Source organism: Lampetra planeri, chromosome 8 (genome assembly GCF_965212315.1).
Source record: "Lampetra planeri chromosome 8, kcLamPlan1.2.h2, whole genome shotgun sequence".
Taxonomy (NCBI): Eukaryota; Metazoa; Chordata; class Hyperoartia; order Petromyzontiformes; family Petromyzontidae; genus Lampetra; species Lampetra planeri.
Window position 1 is genome coordinate 15,103,923 of NC_136114.1, and position 19,125 is coordinate 15,123,047.

General features: G+C 52.4%; 1 protein-coding gene and 1 long non-coding RNA gene across 4 annotated transcripts; one reads left to right on the top strand and one right to left on the bottom strand.

The window, feature by feature from the left end:
* Nucleotides 1-1,524: 1,524 nt before the first annotated feature.
* On the top strand, nucleotides 1,525-18,237 carry LOC144720405 (uncharacterized). 3 transcript variants are annotated; one of them, XM_078597162.1, is made up of 7 exons: nucleotides 1,525-1,724; nucleotides 4,342-4,445; nucleotides 6,028-7,627; nucleotides 15,908-16,024; nucleotides 16,784-17,009; nucleotides 17,506-17,609; nucleotides 17,767-18,237. In XM_078597162.1, the coding sequence occupies exons 3-7, from the start codon at nucleotides 7,361-7,363 to the stop codon at nucleotides 17,770-17,772; spliced, it is 720 nt and encodes a 239-aa protein (XP_078453288.1). In that variant the 5' UTR covers nucleotides 1,525-1,724; nucleotides 4,342-4,445; nucleotides 6,028-7,360; the 3' UTR covers nucleotides 17,773-18,237. The 3 variants fall into 3 exon arrangements, with proteins under 3 accessions (XP_078453288.1, XP_078453289.1, XP_078453287.1); XM_078597163.1 differs by lacking the exon at nucleotides 4,342-4,445 and having other exon boundaries at nucleotides 6,028-6,110; nucleotides 7,368-7,627; XM_078597161.1 differs by lacking the exon at nucleotides 4,342-4,445.
* Nucleotides 5,769-10,187, bottom strand: LOC144720406 (uncharacterized). The gene is made up of 2 exons (XR_013585756.1): nucleotides 10,003-10,187; nucleotides 5,769-7,650 (listed from the first exon to the last, which is right to left on the bottom strand). It is a non-coding gene; the product is annotated as an uncharacterized LOC144720406 (long non-coding RNA).
* Nucleotides 18,238-19,125: the final 888 nt, after the last annotated feature.

Genomic DNA, 19,125 nt, shown 5'->3' on the forward strand with positions numbered 1-19,125 from the left:
TAATTGAGTGGCTCCCGGTGGCGGAGATTGCGCGTGGCTCTCTCGAGCCGCGGCTCCAGCGGCACGCGGCACGTGGCACGTGGCCGGGTGCCGTCGCTCGCCCCCAGCGCGTCTGCTGGCGCTGTGGAGAGGGGTCGGTTGGGTCCGCATGGCTGTAAGAACAAATCTCATTCAGCAGCAATTTGAGAAATTGTCACGACTCAAGCCGATTATTATCAGTGATTATTGTTATTATTATTGTTGGTATCCTCGATCTTTGCTTATCTAGGGGTGTAACGGCCACGATTGTAGTATTTAGTTAGAAACATTGTACACGCGCTTCCAGAGCGCTGGCGGACCCGGCAGTGGGGGGCTTCCGCGGTGGCCCCCCTCCCTACTGGTGCCCCCCCCCGGTTGTGGAACTCCCTACTGGTGCCCCCCCCCCCCCCTTACACGACTGATCTCTTTAATTCTAGATTAGAAGTTTTCGTGACTGCAAGGATCCATACTCTTTGGTTCTTTCGGTAAAGTCACGTAGATGAAAAATAAATAAATAAATAGAAATCATTATTTTCCTCTAACGAGTTTTGCTCCTCTCTGGCTCCTTTATTTGGCAGAATATTATTTATTTATTTATTATCTTCATCCTTTCTATGAACGGCGTCTTTTAGACAATGGTTATAAAAGGCGTCTCATGATTTTCAATCTCAACCCAGCTTAGATTGTGCACGGGTCGTACGCGTTCATCATTAAATTGCGTGTACGTATGTTGGACTTTTTTCGCACCGTATGTAGCCAGCCGTGCTGATCGGAGGTGCGATGGCTGCTCGTACGATGCGACGTGCGAGCTGCTTCAGCTGTGCCCTGAGCAGTGCCGGATTCAGATAATGCGGGGCCCGTAGCAGATGTTATAAAGGGGCCCTAAAAAACATATTATAATATTAAAACACATAAATATTAAAACACAAATTAATTACTTGCATAGTAAAGTAATTGTATTTTTTCATTTAATATACAGCCAAATAATATGACAAATCGCTAACCTTAAACACCCAGTCGTTCATAAAAGTTTAAGACAGTATAGTACTATAGTAATAGAGCAAGTGCAGCATCACTGAACCGGAATTGATAGCTTGAAAGCATTTATCGCGGGGCCCTTGAAAGTACGGGGCCGTAGCATCATATGTAGCTACTTCATAAGTAGCTACATATGTAGCTACTACACAAGTAGTTACACATGTAGCTACTACTTAGATAATCCGGCACTGCCTCTGAGCTTGGACTGGCTCTAGCTGTGCCACGCTCTCTTAAAATTCAGCAAGAATGGAGATTCGTCGGTGGCACGAAGGGCAGCAGAGGTGCTAGATGCACGCGGGAACACATTCCCACTCGTCCCATGAAATACCGCCCATCCGGTGCATCTATTAGCTATGATGAAGGCCCATTGCCTGAAACGTCACCTATTATATGCCGTTATTGTGAAGGCTACTGCGTTACTGGGCAATGTGTTGAGTTTGTTCTGTTATGTTGTCATTGTTTCCCGAACACTGTCCGTGTGTGTGCCACGTGCGCGTCTGTTGTGGTTACCGGCGCGCCCGTGATCAGAGGGCGCTTTCAGTTTGATGGGCTGCCCAGAGCTGTTATTGTTTATGAGGGTTCACTCGCTGTACCTCCCTTTACCTTCTTGACGTTCGTAGTCATTTCTACAGTGCCACCTTCACAAGAGCGCTGGACAAACATCGGTGGTGAGTCCGTGGCAGTGAGAATGAGTCTGTGGCAGTGATAATGAGTGGTGAGTATGTGGCAGTGAGAATGAGTGGTGAGTCTGTGGCAGTGAGAATGGGTGGTGAGTCTGTGGCAGTGAGAATGGGTGGTGAGTCCGTGGCAGTGATAATGGGTGGTGAGTCTGTGGCAGTGAGAATGGGTGGTGAGTCTGTGGCAGTGAGAATGAGTGGTGAGTCCGTGGCAGTGATAATGGGTGGTGAGTCTGTGGCAGTGAGAATGGGTGGTGAGTCTGTGGCAGTGAGAATGGGTGGTGAGTCTGTGGCAGTGAGAACGGGTGGTGAGTCTGTGGCAGTGAGAATGGGTGGTGAGTCTGTGGCAGTGAGAATGGGTGGTGAGTCTGTGGCAGTGAGAACGGGTGGTGAGTCTGTGGCAGTGAGAATGGGTGGTGAGTCCGTGGCAGTGAGAATGGGTGGTGAGTCTGTGGCAGTGAGAACGGGTGGTGAGTCCGTGGCAGTGAGAATGGGTGGTGAGTCTGTGGCAGTGATAATGAGTGGTGAGTCCGTGGCAGTGATAATGAGTGGTGAGTCTGTGGCAGTGAGAATGGGTGGTGAGTCCGTGGCAGTGATAATGAGTGGTGAGTCTGTGGCAGTGAGAATGAGTGGTGAGTCCGTGGCAGTGATAATGGGTGGTGAGTCTGTGGCAGTGAGAATAAGTGGTGAGTCTGTGGCAGTGAGAATGGGTGGTGAGTCTGTGGCAGTGAGAATGGGTGGTGAGTCTGTGGCAGTGAGAACGGGTGGTGAGTCTGTGGCAGTGAGAATGGGTGGTGAGTCTGTGGCAGTGAGAATGGGTGGTGAGTCTGTGGCAGTGAGAATGGGTGGTGAGTCTGTGGCAGTGATAATGAGTGGTGAGTTTGTGGCAGTGAGAATGGGTGGTGAGTCCGTGGCAGTGAGAATGGGTGGTGAGTCTGTGGCAGTGAGGATGGGTGGTGAGTCCGTGACAGTGAGAATGAGTGGTGAGTCCGTGGCAGTGAGAATGAGTGGTGAGTCTGTGGCAGTGAGAATGGGTGGTGAGTCCGTGGCAGTGAGAATGGGTGGTGAGTCCTTGGCAGTGAGAATGAGTGGTGAGTCCGTGGCAGTGAGAATGAGTGGTGAGTCTGTGGCAGTGAGAATGGGTGGTGAGTCTGTGGCAGTGAGAATGAGTGGTGAGTCTGTGGCAGTGAGAATGGGTGGTGAGTCTGTGGCAGTGAGAATGGGTGGTGAGTCTGTGGCAGTGAGAATGGGTGGTGAGTCTGTGGCAGTGAGAATGGGTGGTGAGTCCGTGGCAGTGAGAATGAGTGGTGAGTCCTTGGCAGTGAGAATGGGTGGTGAGTCTGTGGCAGTGAGAATGGGTGGTGAGTCTGCGGCAGTGAGAATGAGTGGTGAGTCCGTGGCAGTGAGAATGAGTGGTGAGTCTGTGGCAGTGAAAATGGGTGGTGAGTCTGTGACAGTGAGAATGGGTGGTGAGTCCTTGGCAGTGAGAATGGGTGGTGAGTCTGTGGCAGTGAGGATGGGTGGTGAGTCCGTGACAGTGAGAATGGGTGGTGAGTCTGTGGCAGTGAGGATGGGTGGTGAGTCCGTGACAGTGAGAATGGGTGGTGAGTCCGTGGCTGTGAGGATGGGTGGTGAGTCTGTGGCAGTGATAATGAGTGGTGAGTCTGTGGCAGTGAGAATGGGTGGTGAGTCTGTAGCAGTGAGAATGGGTGGTGAGTCTGTGGCAGTGAGAATGGGTGGTGGGTCCTTGGCAGTGAGTATGGGTGGTGAGTCTGTGGCAGTGAGAATGAGTGGTGAGTCCGTGGCAGTGATAATGAGTGGTGAGTCTGTGGCAGTGAGAATGGGTGGTGGGTCCTTGGCAGTGAGAATGAGTGGTGAGTCCTTGGCAGTGATAATGAGTGGTGAGTCTGTGGCAGTGAGAATGGGTGGTGGGTCCTTGGCAGTGAGAATGGGCCGCGTGCGGTGCCAGGCGTGTGGTGATTGACACTGGCGAGATATATCGCCACCCATGCCCGATGTTAAACACCACCGCATTGTTTTTTTTTTAACTTTGGTTATTGACTTTTAAATGTGATATGCAGTACGACTTTCAAAGCTCAATCGGACCTCAAAGGGGAACACACCAATTATAATTCTAACACGTTAACCGGCAGTGATAGACATAACGACGCCACGGTTTTGCGAAATGACACGGGAGTATTTACCATTGCGCTTCAGTGTCACGATTTACGATTCAAACCTCAACACTCGAGGTCCACCGGCTGCAGCCCCTAAAGGCCCCCCACTCACCTGGCCGTGTGAAGCCGCCGGCCCTGTCCTTGGTAGGGAGTGGGTTCGGTGCTTCTTGCCTTCATGTTGCAGGAAGCGCGGTACCATTGGTTGTGGAGTCGTGTGTCTGTGTGTGTGTGTCGCCACTCAGCATCAGATGAGTAGCCGGTGCGGCGGTGTGTAAACATCGCCGCTGGGGAGACAAAGACGGCCGGGTGTGTTGCTGGCCTCGCACCCCCTCTTGCGTTAACAAAACTTGCACCATCAGTCTGCTAAGGCTATACTGGGGATCATTGTCTTTGTGTTTATGTTGAACTTGTATGTGTGTGTTCATGAACAGTGCTGGCAACCGGCAAAAAAAACTCGTCGCTCAGTGGGGGCCACCGTGAGATGTTGAATCTGCCGGTGACATCTCAGGGTGACATCTCAATGTGACATCTCACGGTACATCTCACGGTGACATCCCACGCGTCCCACAATGGCCCGCGCTAATCTCTGGTGTTGGGGGGAGGTTGTGGACGTTATTGAGTGCGCAGGCGGTGCGACTGCGCCGCGGGCCTACGTGCGGGAGCGGGGCTGCCGAGGTGGGAGATATATTAGGGCGGGCCCACGTCAGCCCACTGATTTACACAGAAACTCGTACACTTGCATAGAGACGCATCGACTGAAATAGAGGCCCATAGATTTCCATTGAAAGCCATCGTCTCACATAGAGAGCCGTATGCTTACATTAAGACCCACTGACGACAATACACTTACATTGCGTGTGTAAGCGGTGCTATTGCACCGAGCTCATGGGCCGGGAGTGGACCCAGGCGCTGAAGAGGGGGTCTGGCATTGGAAAGGGGGAGTCCCCCCACGCCAACCACGCTCCTGCCATAGGTTGGCATTTAACAAGTACAGACGCAGTTTGGTCTCTCGTCGAGTCATTCGACCTCGCTGTGGAGAGAAAAAAAAAGCCCCAAGGCATCTGTGCGTTTGTGTGATTAACATCCTCACCGGGGCAATTCAGAAAATTCCTGGCGATTGTCATTAACATAAAAAGACACACCGCTCCCTAATCCGCACCACCACCACCACCCCCACCGCACGGCATCGGCACCATTACGGTCCAATTAACAAATTCGTCCCCACCTGAACGCGTCGTCACCCGAGACCGGAAAACCATAGGTGGACTTTCGTAGCCTCTTGCTCATCCTCCTCTGCATCGAGCCACGCGGAGTCGACCGCTGCAAACGGAGATGTTTGCGAGCTTGACCGTAGTCACGAACCAACATTGTGCAGGGTGAGAGCGGGAGAAGCCATTAATTCACACTTTTAGAACCCCGTAATGGCTCATAAAGGGAGTGCGGCGGCGATAAGGCGCGCGCGCGAATACGGATACTTGTTATCGCTGGCAGCACCTGGTCACTGCTGATTAATTTGGCCGCGTTTAATGGGAGCCCCCCCGCCCCCGCGCCCCACCCCCCGCGCCCCCCCCCCCCCCCCCCCACTCGCCCCCGCGCCCCCCTCCCCCCAACCTTATTTCCCAATTCCCGGGCAGCGCCGACATTAACCCGGGCGACCGCCTGGCTGCTCGTGCACAGATACAGGAGGAAACACACACACACACGCACGCACGGACTGTTTAGAATGATTAATGGTGATGGGAATATGGGTATGTATTTAATAAATGATATTGATCCGGAAAAAGAGAGAGAGAGAGGTTGCCGCTGCAGTTAGGAGACCGAGAAATTTAAACAAAAAAAACGGCAAAACACATTTCCATTAGAGAATAATTGCTTCATCAAATATTTATTTCTTCGCGGTTCTGGCTCGTGTCGTGGTGTTGGTGGAGTGCCCGAGGTCACGGTAGCGCCAACTCCCAACCGCTCCCCTCCGCGTGTTCGTGAGTCCAGCAGGGCCCAGCGGCGGTGGGGAGTGGGCCCTCCCCCCCCCCCCTCTCTCCCCACGCGTTATTTTGGGAATTGAATCTTTGCTGAAATATAATTACGCCATCGATTTTGTGTTTGTGCTGGGCCTGCAGAAGCCCTGCCCGGGCTGTGAGTGTCTGTGACTCCCCGTGGCTGGAAGCTCTGCAGCGGGCAGGACAGGACAGGCCGTATCGAGGTAGCTGATGTTCTGGGGATTGAAATCCACGGTGTTTGTCAGTTGTGCAGTCGTGATCATAACAATAATGAAGATGTACCGCTCAAGACGATGCATTTACGTGTAGATCTTCTTGAATTGTGAGATGATCTTCCCATGATGTGTCCCAGTTTTTTTGTATTTTGGCAACCCTAGCCGGACGGTTGTGGCTCTGCGCGTGGCTGCCTCAAATCCAGCGCTGTTGCGATACTCGCTGCCAGTGGGTCGTCGAGGAGTCAAACTTTGGTTCGCTAGGAGATCGAAGTACACAGCAACGTGCGGAGACGAATGTCATCTGTCCCCCTCTGTACGGGATAGAGTGTTGCCCCCTTGCACGCCTGGGTTTTGCACTTGCAACCGGTTTCCTCGCGTTTGTATGAGCGCTCATTGATTGGCTGAAAGCATTTTAATATACAGAGGAGCATAGAACTTGGGCAATTGTTGGTCGCGCCAGCTCGCTGCCTGGCTGCTATCTTGCCGCTCGTCTGTGAGAGATGCAATTTGCTTGAGTGATGACGACGCTGTTGTGTATGCCACTAAACAGTAGCATTATATTACCTGTCTGCTTTGAAATGTATGATTGCATAGATGGTGAGTATCTAAATTGCACTTAATTTAAATGTGTAATACCAGTACATTTGTAACATGTAATTGAAATCTTAAACTACACGAGACGTGATTAATTGGTCATTTATATCTAATTACATTTCCTCTGGTGATTTGTCATTTGAATGTTGGATATATTTGGCCCAGGTCTGCCAGCAGGCATCTTCCTGAGATGATTCCCGCATTGAATTGTGTCTGCTTAGAAAGTCTGAAAACATTGTACTGCACTTGTGTACTCAGGAACGCCACACTGAGTCCCAAGACTCATTCTATTTTTATTGGGATTTTCTGGCCAACGCCAATTACATTGCTGTTTTTTCAGCCAAACCAGGATATCAGCTTGAGAATATACATTTTCCACTCAGAAATGTGCCCGAGTCAGCAATCAAACGTTTTTCTGCGAAGTATAAATGCCACTCCTCTGCTACCCTGCCACGCTAAGATATAATGTTAACACTGTGAAACGCTTGACGTAGCTCATACAGGTGAAATAGGCCTTACTAAGAGCAACATCCCCTCCTCCTCAAAACAAATAATAGCGTGGAAGCACCCTCCTGAAAAATAATCTTAAGACTCAGCGAGGCTTTCCTGAGTAAACGAGCATCATCATACTAACGACAACAACAATGGTAGGGTCGACGCCGGCTGACGTCACAATGGTAGGGTCTACGCCGCCTGACGTCACGCTGACCGTGCCGCTGCGCCGAAGCAGGATGAACGCGCCCCCTCGTGCAGGCGGCCCCTCGCGCCGCGACGCGGGTCAAGGGTCACAGCGAATTCCAGCCGACCCCGGAGAAGGCCCCAGATGCGCGTACGAGGAGAGTGAAGCTACCCTGGTCGGGGCTCTGGTCCTGGAGCAGCTTTTGCCCATGGACCCTCCTCCTCCTCACCAGGTGAGTGTCAGCAAGCCTCCAGTCTGTCATCATCACCACCATGATTTTAGAATGTATACCACACTTCCTGGTAATATTTGGGCGGCAGGGTCACTCAGTGTGGTAGCACTCAGGCGTCTCTCCGTGCAGGGTTTTGTGTTCTCTCCACCTGTTGTGCGTGGGCTTACTCTGGGTTCTCCAGTTTCCTCCCATAGTAAAACGAAAATGTAACTGCTATTGACCAAACATCACAATGTAAACAAAAAGAAAATGGCAATAAAAATTATAGAACGGGGATTGCACAGGGCAGGACCCTCCTGAAAAAAACAGTCTTGAAACTCAGTGGGGCTTTCCTAGGTAAAAAAAATGAAAACGAATAAAATGGCATTATATAAATTGTCAGGATTTATTGTAAGTGCCTACGGATCAACGAGCCAAAGTGAAGATCTCACAAAATCACGAATCACGTCAGTGCAGACAACGTAATTGTTATTGCAGCCGACAAGGTAATTGAAATCTCCATCGGAGAATCGCGGAGGTTTCTCTTGAATAATAAGCACGTGACGATGCATCAATCCACCACGTTGACTGTTACACTCACGAATGCACGTGACACTTAGCGCGTGTAAAGCATACGTTATTCTATTATTCCAGTCCGTTCTGGGTAATTCGTTCACGGAGCGCCCTACGGCCATGAGAGGCGCCACATCCACCACCAATAGAATACATATATGTAGCGGGTTGCATTCTGCAATCAAATGTGCGACCTTTGATTATTGTATCAATTCGTGGAAGCCTGGAGGGTGAACGAATCACTCGATGCCTACTAAGGACCAGACAGACGCGCGCTGGGCAGCGTTGCCAGCTCCATGAAGCGGAAAGTTGCCAAACGATCCCCGAAAAGTCTCGAGATCGGCTTCTAAGGTTGTGCCAATGTCACGAGACAACCAATTAATGGACAAAGTGAACTGATACAGGGTCCTCAATCGACACATGGAAACCAGGATGTTTCCTGCCTGAGTCGCTAGAACTGATACAGGGTCCTCAATCGACACGTGGAAACCACTCCCGACTCTGCAGGATGTTGCCTGCACTGAGAGTCCCGAGATCTGTCACTCGTCGCTTTGACAATGAATTTCGTCGCTTAGAGAAATCCAAAAAGCCGCCAGATCCAGCGACAAAAACGCAGAGTTGGCAACAGCAGCTACTCGTCATGCAGGTTTAGATAAAGGCGCAGCCCAACAACTGCTCGCTCACACCACGCCTGGCAGAAGGGTCTCCCCTAGACACGGAGCTCTAATTTAGGGGGTCCCTGTAGGGAGAGCTTTTGGCCTACTCTTCCACGCCGGCCAGACGTCTTTCCCGCAGCTCCGATTAGCACGGTTGGCTCCGTGCGGTGCGAGAGAGGTTCAACATATGTACGTACATCCATGTGGGAGTACCCAAACGATACCCCCATCACACACGACCTGCTGATGTGCTGCGGCCTAATTGGGCGTCGCGACATCGAATGCGTCTCTCTCATCTCGCGCGTCAGGAGCGTGGGAATCGATTTGATGAATTGAGGCATCGCTGCGTGCCGCTTATTCCTCGGGGGGGGGGGGGGGGTGGGTGGAGGGGAGGGACCCCCTCCAGTGAATGTCTCCCTCGTACGGAAACTTCCATTATCTTGTCGGCAGTAATTTGCGCAATTTGTGTTCACATGCCCGAGTTCGGCGTCTGCCGGGCCGGGCGCGCTGCCCGCGCCGAGGCGCCCGCCCTTCTGGCCGATGATCGTACGAAATAAATAAATTACAATTCACAGCGATTTGTCATTGCACTGCTGGGCTGCATGAGAGAAACTAAAAACAAGACTAAATTTTTACTATAGCTCCATACTGAGACCTGTAGACCAAATATGTGGCCAAACATCGATTTGTTAATTCATATCGATTGTTATGTTGCATCGCAAATAATATATATGAATACACCACTGGATGAAGGTCTCCTACTATTGTGTCAGCTATGGGGGTTGTTTGACCATACTTCACCACACTGGTCATTGCAGGGGTAGATGGGGAGCCCCGGACTTGTTCAAATGTCGCTCACTGATGACAGTTCCGACGTGTGCCGGGAGCTCCTGCAGAAACTGAATTCGGCTTCCGGCGTGCGGAGCGAAACGTCGGACATCGTTCCGAACAACGCGCGGCACGACCCAAAAGCACAGCGGAGAGCCGCGCGGTCTCGTGCGCGGTCTTTCTTCCCGCTGACGATAGCCGCGGCAGGGAGTCCAACTGGGTCTCTGGGCATCTGAGTCTCGTGCAACATCCTCGTCCTGAGAGAGCGGGGGCTGTGGCGGCAGCCAGACACGAGCACACCCTCCCCCGCCCCCCCCCCCCCTGGTTCAACATACTTACATGTGCACGTGAATGTCACCGCGCGAGCACTCGCTCGCGCTTTCCGCGTCGGGGTGCCCCGTGGGGTTTGCATCGCCTACGTCTCCCTCCCCATGGCCGATGCCGCCCGCGTGGGAGCGACCCGGGCGAGGCGCGCAGCGGCGAGGGTTGCCACACCTCTTGGCTACGCGAACACAGCGCTGGGACGCACACACGGGCACAACACGAATATGTCGCAACAACCATCCGCCCAACCTTTCCCCCAGACACAGCAGCCAACCAGACCCGAATACCAAACACGAAGCGCACTTGCCAACCAGAGCAAACCTATCGCAAACACGCAACGCAGGCGGGTTGCCACTTCTGGAGTCCAAAAACTGAGACATCCTCGCAGCGGCTTTTGGCTGCTGGCCATCGGACAAAGGCGGCGGTCACCGCATCATCGCGCGCTTTCGGACGCGCCTCTGCGACCGTCTGGAACGCTCTTCCTTTCGATATTAGGAAGTGGCTGGAGCTTTGCGCTTTTCAATCATCTAAATTGAAAACTCATTTCTTTCGACAAATGCTCTTTGCGTTTAGTTTGTTATCCATCCCCCGCGCCTCCAAGTAGCGCGATTGGCTACGTACGGTGCGAAAGAAAGTCCAACATATACATATACGTACAAGATGGAAGACCCCCCTTCTTGGTTCTTTCGGTAAAGTCACGTAGAAGGGAAATAATACAATAAAAAAAATAAAACATAATAAAATACAATTCTCACGACGTGTCGGCCACAACGCAAGCAGCCGTCCTCAGGTGAAGAACAGGGCTGTCGGAAAGACAGCGTCTGAAATCGAAATTTAAGATGGAAGACAATTTGTGCAACAGTGGAAGAGGGGAGAACTGCGTGTGTGCACACGCGCTGCCTTGAGCAGGGCCGGGTCAGTGCAGTGGCTTTAGGGGCTGCATCCCAGGGCTTCGGATTTCAAGGGCCCTCCAAAATGTAAATAGACAGCGACTAATAGCGAGCAGCTGAGATGCAACACCGTGGGCGCTGTTGTCAATCATCGTGCCGCGTGCGGTTCGCTAATTGAAGCCATCGCTGCGTTATGAGTTTTATTGCCGGTCGTGTGCCGAAATGAAACGTAACCATGATGAAGCCCCGGTATTATTCGTACATCACGATTAATCACCTGAACTGAAAATAATGGAGGTGAAACGGCAGTGGGGAGTTTTGCATCTGGCACGGCTGGCGACGAAGCAGTCAAGGGACAGATTTAAAATGTCAAAGGACCTGGAAACGACGATTATGCAACTGAAATAATCCGGCACTTTTAATTTGCCAAGGATGAATGACAGATTTCCCAGGACAGTTGCCGCCTGCTCAATACGAGGACGATTCTGGCAAAACCAGGACGGGTGGCAACCCCCTTGAAAGCCACCCTTTGGCAGCTGGGGGTGGTTGTTGGCTTCAGGACTGTGGCCACGCTCGATGTAGTCGCGACGAACCCCGATTGAACGTTGTGTTTTACTCATCCGACCCGATGGCACTGTAATTTTATCGTGTTCAATGCAACTCCTGGATACTGACTCCCGTACTTGTCCGACTGCTCGTGCGCCTTCGTGTATTCAAGGGCTCCGTTGTCAACGCAATCGGCCGAAACGCTGATGGGGGAACAGCGCAGACTCAACATGAACCAGGGATTTTTCGATTTAAATTTCGATTTAAAGCGTTCGTGACGGCAGGGATTCATATTCTTGGTTCTTTCGGTAAAGTCACGTAGCAATCATCATCAGATCTGAAAACCACAGAAATTTTCTTGCTGTGGTTTTCACACCTGATGATGATTGCTTTTTTGCAATCAAAACGTCGTGAGAATTGTATTGTTTAATTATTATCATTTTATTATTTCCCTTCTACGTGACTTTACCGAAAGAACCAAGCATATGAACCAGGAAATTAGTCTCAAACGTCGTGGCTAGTAGCCACTGCTAGCAGAATCGCCTCCACTTGAGGGAGTCCTCTAGAGGTACTTGGCCTCCTCTTCCACACCGGCCTGACGTCTCGGAAAAGGCGGGGGTACCGACACACTACCCCCATCACACGCGGCCTGTCGATCAACTAACTATGAGCACAGGCTGAGGGGTTCGAGAGGCGTTCTCATGGGTTCGCAACTGCCGCGCCGGGAGATGGAACCATCGGCCAGTGGTGTAATGCCATGACGCCACTGCGGCAGCATCCCTAGGTGACTCTCAGCCACATCTAGACAAGTTGTGGGGGTCTCTTAGCCACATCTCGACAAGTTGTGGGGGTCTCTCAGCCACATCTAGACATGTAGTGGTGTCTCTTAGCTACATCTAGTCATGTAGTGGTGTCTCTTAGCTACATATAGTCATGTAGTGGTGTCTCTTAGCTACATCTAGACATGTAGTGGGTGTCTCTAGCTACATCTAGTCATGTAGTGGTGTCTCTTAGCTACATATAGTCATGTAGTGGTGTCTCTTAGCTACATCTAGACATGTAGTGGTGTCTCTTAGCTACATCTAGACATGTAGTGGTGTCTCTTAGCTACATCTAGACATGTAGTGGTGTCTCTTAGCTACATCTAGACATGTAGTGGGTGTCTCTTAGCTACATCTAGACATGTAGTGGTGTCTCTTAGCTACATCTAGTCATGTAGTGGGTGTCTCTTAGCTACATCTAGTCATGTAGTGGTGTCTCTTAGCTACATCTAGACATGTAGTGGTGTCTCTTAGCTACATCTAGACATGTAGTGGTGTCTCTTAGCTACATATAGACAAGTAGTGAGTGTCTCTTAGCTACATCTAGACATGTAGTGGTGTCTCTTAGCTACATATAGACATGTAGTGGGGGTGTGCGGACCCCCTAATCTAGCCAACTCTCCTCGTAATGCCTTTCCCCAGCAAACATCCCCCCCCGCACCTCCCTGCCCGCGACCCCACGGCGTTTGAATGCCGTAATTGGCGATGATAATTACGAGGATGATAATTTGGGGTTTTATAAATTATCCTCAACGACGGCGTACATTCTGTCCCTTCAGTGCAGCTGTGCTCGACGGATCCTCTCTGCCTCGACGGCGAAGTTGCGTTGGGGGGTTGTTCTTGTTGTTGCGTGCCTTAATTAGTGAGAGTAATTTTATATTTTTTGTTAGATGTAATTCAAATGCAGGAAAGACTCGGGATCACATAAATGCGTCGTTGCGGAGAACGCTTTCGAAACGCGACTCGTCAAAATTCAGTCGTTAAACATTCCAGCAATGAATTCCACTGCTGGATGGGGGCCTCCCCACGCCGTACAGGTCACGGGGATAATTATTTGGCCATACTTCACCACGCTGGTCAGTGCTGGTTCGTGAAGGTGGCGTGGGAGCACGTGGGTTGCGTAGCGGTGCCGCATTGGTGATCGCACTGCACCTCGAAACTCACCACCCGCGTTCGATTCCCGGCCATGGCTATAGCTAACATCCTTGAAATCTGAACTGAAATGGGAAAACAACCCCGATCTTGTAACAGTGCGAATTATTAAAGACATCTTACACTCGTGATTTGTTTACGAAACATAGCCCCACAATCTATTCTCTGAAACGAAACTCCAAGCGCCTGGAACGTTTCTCCATCGCCGACCTAACGCAGTACTGCAACTGCACAAAAATGACAATTCCCCCCCCCTCCCCCCAGTTTTTAGTGGGAAAAGAGTGAAAATGATAAATGGTTTCGTTTACAACGCGGGGGCGGGAGAGAGAGGCGATTGTGATCCGATGAGGGCTGCGGAAAAACTATCCCTGGGCGTAGAATATCTCCCCGCGAAATATTTCCGCCGTGGCGGTGATTGATTGATCGAGCAGAGCGTTTGGGCGAGCGCCGCGCACGGTGTGGGGGGGGGGCTCCGATGTCTCTCAGTGTCTCTCAGTGTCTATCAGTGTCTCCAACGTCTCTCAGTGTCTCTCAGTGTCTCTCAGTGTCTCTCCAACGTCTCACAGTGTCTCCAACGTCTCTCAGTGTCTCTCAGTGTCTCTCAATGTCTCTCAGTGTCTCTCAGTGTCTCTCAATGTCTCTTAGTGTCTCTCAGTGTCTCTCAGTGTCTCTCAGTGTCTCTCCAACGTCTCTCAGTGTCTCTCCAACGTCTCTCAGTGTCTCTCAGTGTCTCTCCAACGTCTCTCAGTGTCTCTCAGTGTCTCTCAGTGTCTCTCCAACGTCTCTCAGTGTCTCTCAGTGTCTCTCAGTGTCTCTCAGTGTATCCCCAACGTCTCTCAGTGTCTCTCAGTGTCTATCAGTGTCTCTCCAACGTCTCTCAGTGTCCCTCAGTGTCTCTCAGTGTCTCTCCAACGTCTCTCAGTGTCTCTCAGTTTTTCTCAGTGTCTCTCAGTGTCTCTCAGTGTCTGTCAGTGTCTCTCCAACGTCTCTCAGTGTCTCTCAGTGTCTCTCAGTGTCTCTCAGTGTCTCCAACGTCTCTCAGTGTCTCTCAGTGTCTCTCAGTGTCTATCCAACGTCTCTCAGTGTCTCTCAGTGTCTCTCAGTGTCTCTCAGTGTCTCTCAATGTCTGCCCGAGCCCCACCACGCCGGAGCACTTTGCATCGTGATGAGAGTGGCACGAGCCGGGCGTTGTCTTTCCGATGCGTGCGCTTACTCGTTGAGGATAAGCAAATGCCTCAATGTTCCATCCCTCGCTCAACAATAAACAGAAAGGCCGCGTTGCGTTTGATCTGCGAAATACGAGCGTTTAGTGGGACACGCCACTTCGCTTTCTCTCCCTCTCTCTCGAGTGAGAGAGAGTGAGATAGAGAGAGGGAGAGAGAGGGAGAGATAGAGAGGGAGAGAGACGGAGAGGAACGGAGAGGCAGGGAGCAGACGTCGCTGTCTTCGTTCAGTGGCTGGGACCACCACGGCTCGTCGTGGTGGTTATTGTTGATGTTTTGATGTCGTTGTTGATGTTGTTGCTGATTTTGTTGATGTTGTTTATGTTGTTGCTGATGTTGTTACTGATGTTGTTGTTGATGTTGTTGTTGATGTTGTTGCTGATGTTGTTGTGATGTTCTTAATGTTGTTGTTGTTGATGCTGGGCCCCGGTTGCTCGGTCCCAGGCTGTGGTGCGTTTATTGCTTCTCGCTCTCTCCTCTGTTTGCCTGCCATGACCCCCCCCCCCCCACCATAATCCCCCTGCTATGCGAATTGAGTGTTTTTTTATAATTCATTTTAGAAAGCGTTGCGAGATGCAATTATGTTTACACGCCATATAAATTTATATTGCCGTCTTCGTTGTTGTTAATACGGCATGTGCATAGCCTGTAGCTCGGTGTGTGCGTTCACGATAGATGCATTGCTTATTTTGCCTGATCGTGCCCCCGTCATGTTCAAAATGCTTGTCCCGCACGGAGTATTTTGACACCGACGAACAACTTCTGATGCCACTGGGTCGGGAGACACCTCTCCGTCGTGGAGACTCCGGCGAGCGGGCGACAAAGCGACGAGGCGACGCCGGTTTCACCGAACACGTGGGCTGGCGGCCTAGCCACACGATTACTCGCGTTCTCGTACTTGTCCAGGAAGGCCGCGCTGAATAGCAGGACTCTTTTTCAGGAGGCTCCTGCGTTGCGTTTTGATTTGTAAGATGTTTTCAGCCAACCAACGACGAGTTCATTTGTATCGTACACGTGGGAGGAAACCGGAGAAAAGTCACGCGTTGTGCGAGGGGGCAATGCTCTATTCCCGCACAGATGGAAGCGGATGGCGACTAGTCCACTTTCTGTATCGCCTTCTCCTGGGAACGGCACCTCCTCGACGCCCACTGTGAAGGAGTTTTACGAACAAAACATCTTTGCGGTGATCCAACAACCCCCGCGTCCACAGTGCTGGGTCACATGCAGCCTCGCGCGGCATAGCCACCACCACCGCCGCCCGCCTGCACGGAATGCGTTGTGCCACCAGGGACGAACGCCAGGGCAGAAGGAGACGCAGGAGGAGAAGCAGGAGGAGAAGAAGAAGATGGAGGTTGAGGAGAAGGAGGAAGGGGAGGAGAAGATTGCGGAGGACCAGGGCGGCCAGGTGCGTGGTGCGGTGTTGACTTTGTTCGTGGGGGTTCACGTCGACAGTATTCGTCGACAAAAGTTGTTCGATTCGATTTCGGCCACCGATGACCGACGGCGGTCGAGGGTGGCCTGGAGATCGCGCAGCGCGACGATGACGTCACCCCGAGACCGTGGACGATGACGACGCGCGGCCGCCCGTGACGGGCCGGACCGAGCGGGCCCTCGGCAGGGTACGGCACCGCCACCGTTCCCTAGCGTCACTGTGACGTCTGCAGCGCACTTATTATTTAGAGACATTTATTTAGAGATTTACTGAGGCCTTCTGATCCGCCGGTCTTGTATGATATTTGAAGGTCAACACTTTTATCAATAACACCGTGGCCTTAAAATACAAAAAAGTATCTTGTCAACGACGTTTTGAGCAAGCTCCCTTCTTCAGAGCACAGAGAGTGGCCAGAGAGGTAGAGTGACGTTGAGTTTGGGTGGAGGGGGGTGGGCAAGTGCACACCCCGCACAACCCGCACACCCCGCACACCCAACACTGAATGACTCGGAGCGTTTGACTGACGTCTGACTGACGTCTGACTGACATCTGACTGACGTCGTGACTGCTTTAGTCGTCCAACACTAAGCTGGGAATGACTCCATGCAGCCCACAGACGGAGTGACACTCGGCCACGGCTGTCATCTCCCGGACTTAGACTCTGGCTCAATTAATCAACAGCTGAATATGCGAAGTCGCGCACGCGCGTGTGTGTGTGTGTGTTGGGGTCAGGGTGTTGTGCAGACCTCGGACCCTCTCTTTGAGTTCATGGCGTGCGTCAGCGGCCTGGAGGAGCCGTCGCCGGCCAGGGACATCGCGCCCCGCGTGTGGAGGAACGTCTTCCCCGCGTCGCCTCCGCCACCGCCGCGGAGACGAGCGCAGCCGCCCCCCGGCCAACGCGAGCGGGGGCCCAGCCGGGAGGACGCCGGCGCCGAGCGCGCGCGACCGCAGCGGCACAGTGAGTGGCGCCGCCGCCGCGTGCGCGTGTGTTGATCAACGGGTGCTGCACCTGCCAATCATCTTAGCCGGCTGACCCGCAGCACCTGGGTCTGTCCCGTGACCCCCGGCCCGCGAGACGTCACCTGAGAGCCTGAACGCTGGTGGGTGACGTCACTGCCACTTGTCGGTAAACTGCGGCTCTCGCGACTGACAATAGGTTCTGGCTCACAGCACTTAACCAACGAGTTGCTATGATCATCAGGAGGATCTTTGTCGTTGTACACGTGGATTGGCCGCGGTGGTGCAGTAGCTAGCATCAGTGGCGAGTGATATATGAGCCGGTCCTGCGCCTTCCCCAAGTTGAATGAGTACCTGGTGCAGTGTGTAAACCTCCCAATAAGCATCGCCCCTGCTTTGTTGATGGACGACGCGACGTGTGTGTGTGGGGTGCCGCTGGGTGATGTACCGGGTCACGTGATGAGCTGGGATGACAGTTAAGGTGGCGGTCTATGCAGGAGGAGGGGACGGGCCCGCCGCTGACACCACGTGCCCCGGACTGGAGCATAGCCCGGAGATTCTGAGGGGGTCTCTCCAATCAGCCCCCCCTGAAGCCCACAAGGTGACCACCTACTACCACTCTGCCCCCCCCCTCCCCCATGTAGCCGTTTAGACCGTCGTGGTGTTAAGCGCTGCTTGTAAGCGCCGAGTAAGGCCGGCACAGCACACGATGGGGTGGAGAGGCGAGGCATCACACAAGGCCGTCTTTGTCTTTCCAGTGTTGATGCTGCTTTCGCACCGCACCGGGTACTGATCCGTGGCTGAGTCGGACGAGGAGCGGCTCAGAAGAGATTCGGATGGCTGTTCACGACTGGCAATCGAAAATGGGGTCGCGGAGTTTGTGATGCAATGTACCGACGATTGAGCCACCACTACCTCACCATCTCTCCCTCACCATCGTCATCATCAGCCACTCTCTATCCACTGCTGGATGAAGACCCCCCCATGCTGTTGCCACTCCTCACGGTCCATTGCTGCTACCAAACATCCATCCATCATGCACAGGATCTGATTGCATTGCTGCGTCTCTGCCGTGGCCATCCTTTCTCCACGCGGCGCCGCTCGCTACATTTGAACGCAGATTTGGAACGCGTTGGTGCGTGCGCGACATTTCCGAAAATGCGATGCAAGAAGGCAATGGCAGTTCTATGAAAACATTGTGATCTTACACAAATCCTATGCAGCGTAAATTACGTTCAGGATCCATAAATTGCCCCTTTCTCCCTTTGTGCGAAAATCATTACCATAATGTTACGTCTCTGATTTAAATCGGCGCTTTGATTTCAAAAAGCGAAAAGCCTACCGTGGTATTGCCCCTGCGATTACTTCAGAAATTGGCCGAACAAAAAAAAATATCACTCCGTTACGTTTAATGAATGTGATTATAACGTGAAGTCGCTCTCACGTGGAGGCAGAAGACGGGGCCGTGACTAATTGGAGGCGCCACTCATTAATTCTGGACACGGTTAACGAGAGTGGCGGCGGCTGGGAGGGGGGGGGGGCTGTGTCTGTGTCAAATCCGAGTCGCCAGCCAACAAACGCGGTGATGCTCTCCACCTCCCTTCAACTTGCTTATAAGGGATTACATCTTGAATCATTGCTTCACTTGATGCAGCTAATTCGGCTGTGACGGTCCCACCTGATGACGGAGACTTGTGTTGCCTCCGAAACGTCGTGAATTTTATTTTGTTTTGTTTTATTTTACTTTCATTAATTTTAATGTTTTTACCTACGTGACTTTACCGAAAAAACCTGAGAAGATGCTGTAAAGGTTGAGTTGGGGCCAACCTGTGGCACGGCGCATCGCCGCCCCGGTTCGGTAACGAGCGCTGTCACTTTGAAGGGGCGGGGGGGGGGGCGAGGGAGGCTGGAGGAGCGGGAGGGGGAGTGGGGGGGGGGCTTTGGGGATGAGCGCTAACGCCACGCCGCGTGCTGGCGACGACATTGATCTCGACGGAGCGGGCGGGCGGGCGTTGAGAGGGCGGCTCCATAATCGTCAGGGCCTCGGCCACCACCGCCAAAACAGCTGCCTCAAAACGCCGCAATTTTCTTGCGAGAGCGACAGAGCGCGAGCGAGC

Coding starts and splice junctions, on each gene's coding strand:
- LOC144720405 (XM_078597162.1), top strand. CDS start 7,361: ATGGTAGGGTCGACGCCGGCTGACGTCACAATGGTAGGGTCTACGCCG. Junction 7,628..15,907: donor ACCCTCCTCCTCCTCACCAG/GTGAGTGTCAGC, acceptor TTGTGCCACCAG/GGACGAACGCCAGGGCAGAA. Junction 17,010..17,505: donor CGCGCGACCGCAGCGGCACA/GTGAGTGGCGCC, acceptor CGGTCTATGCAG/GAGGAGGGGACGGGCCCGCC.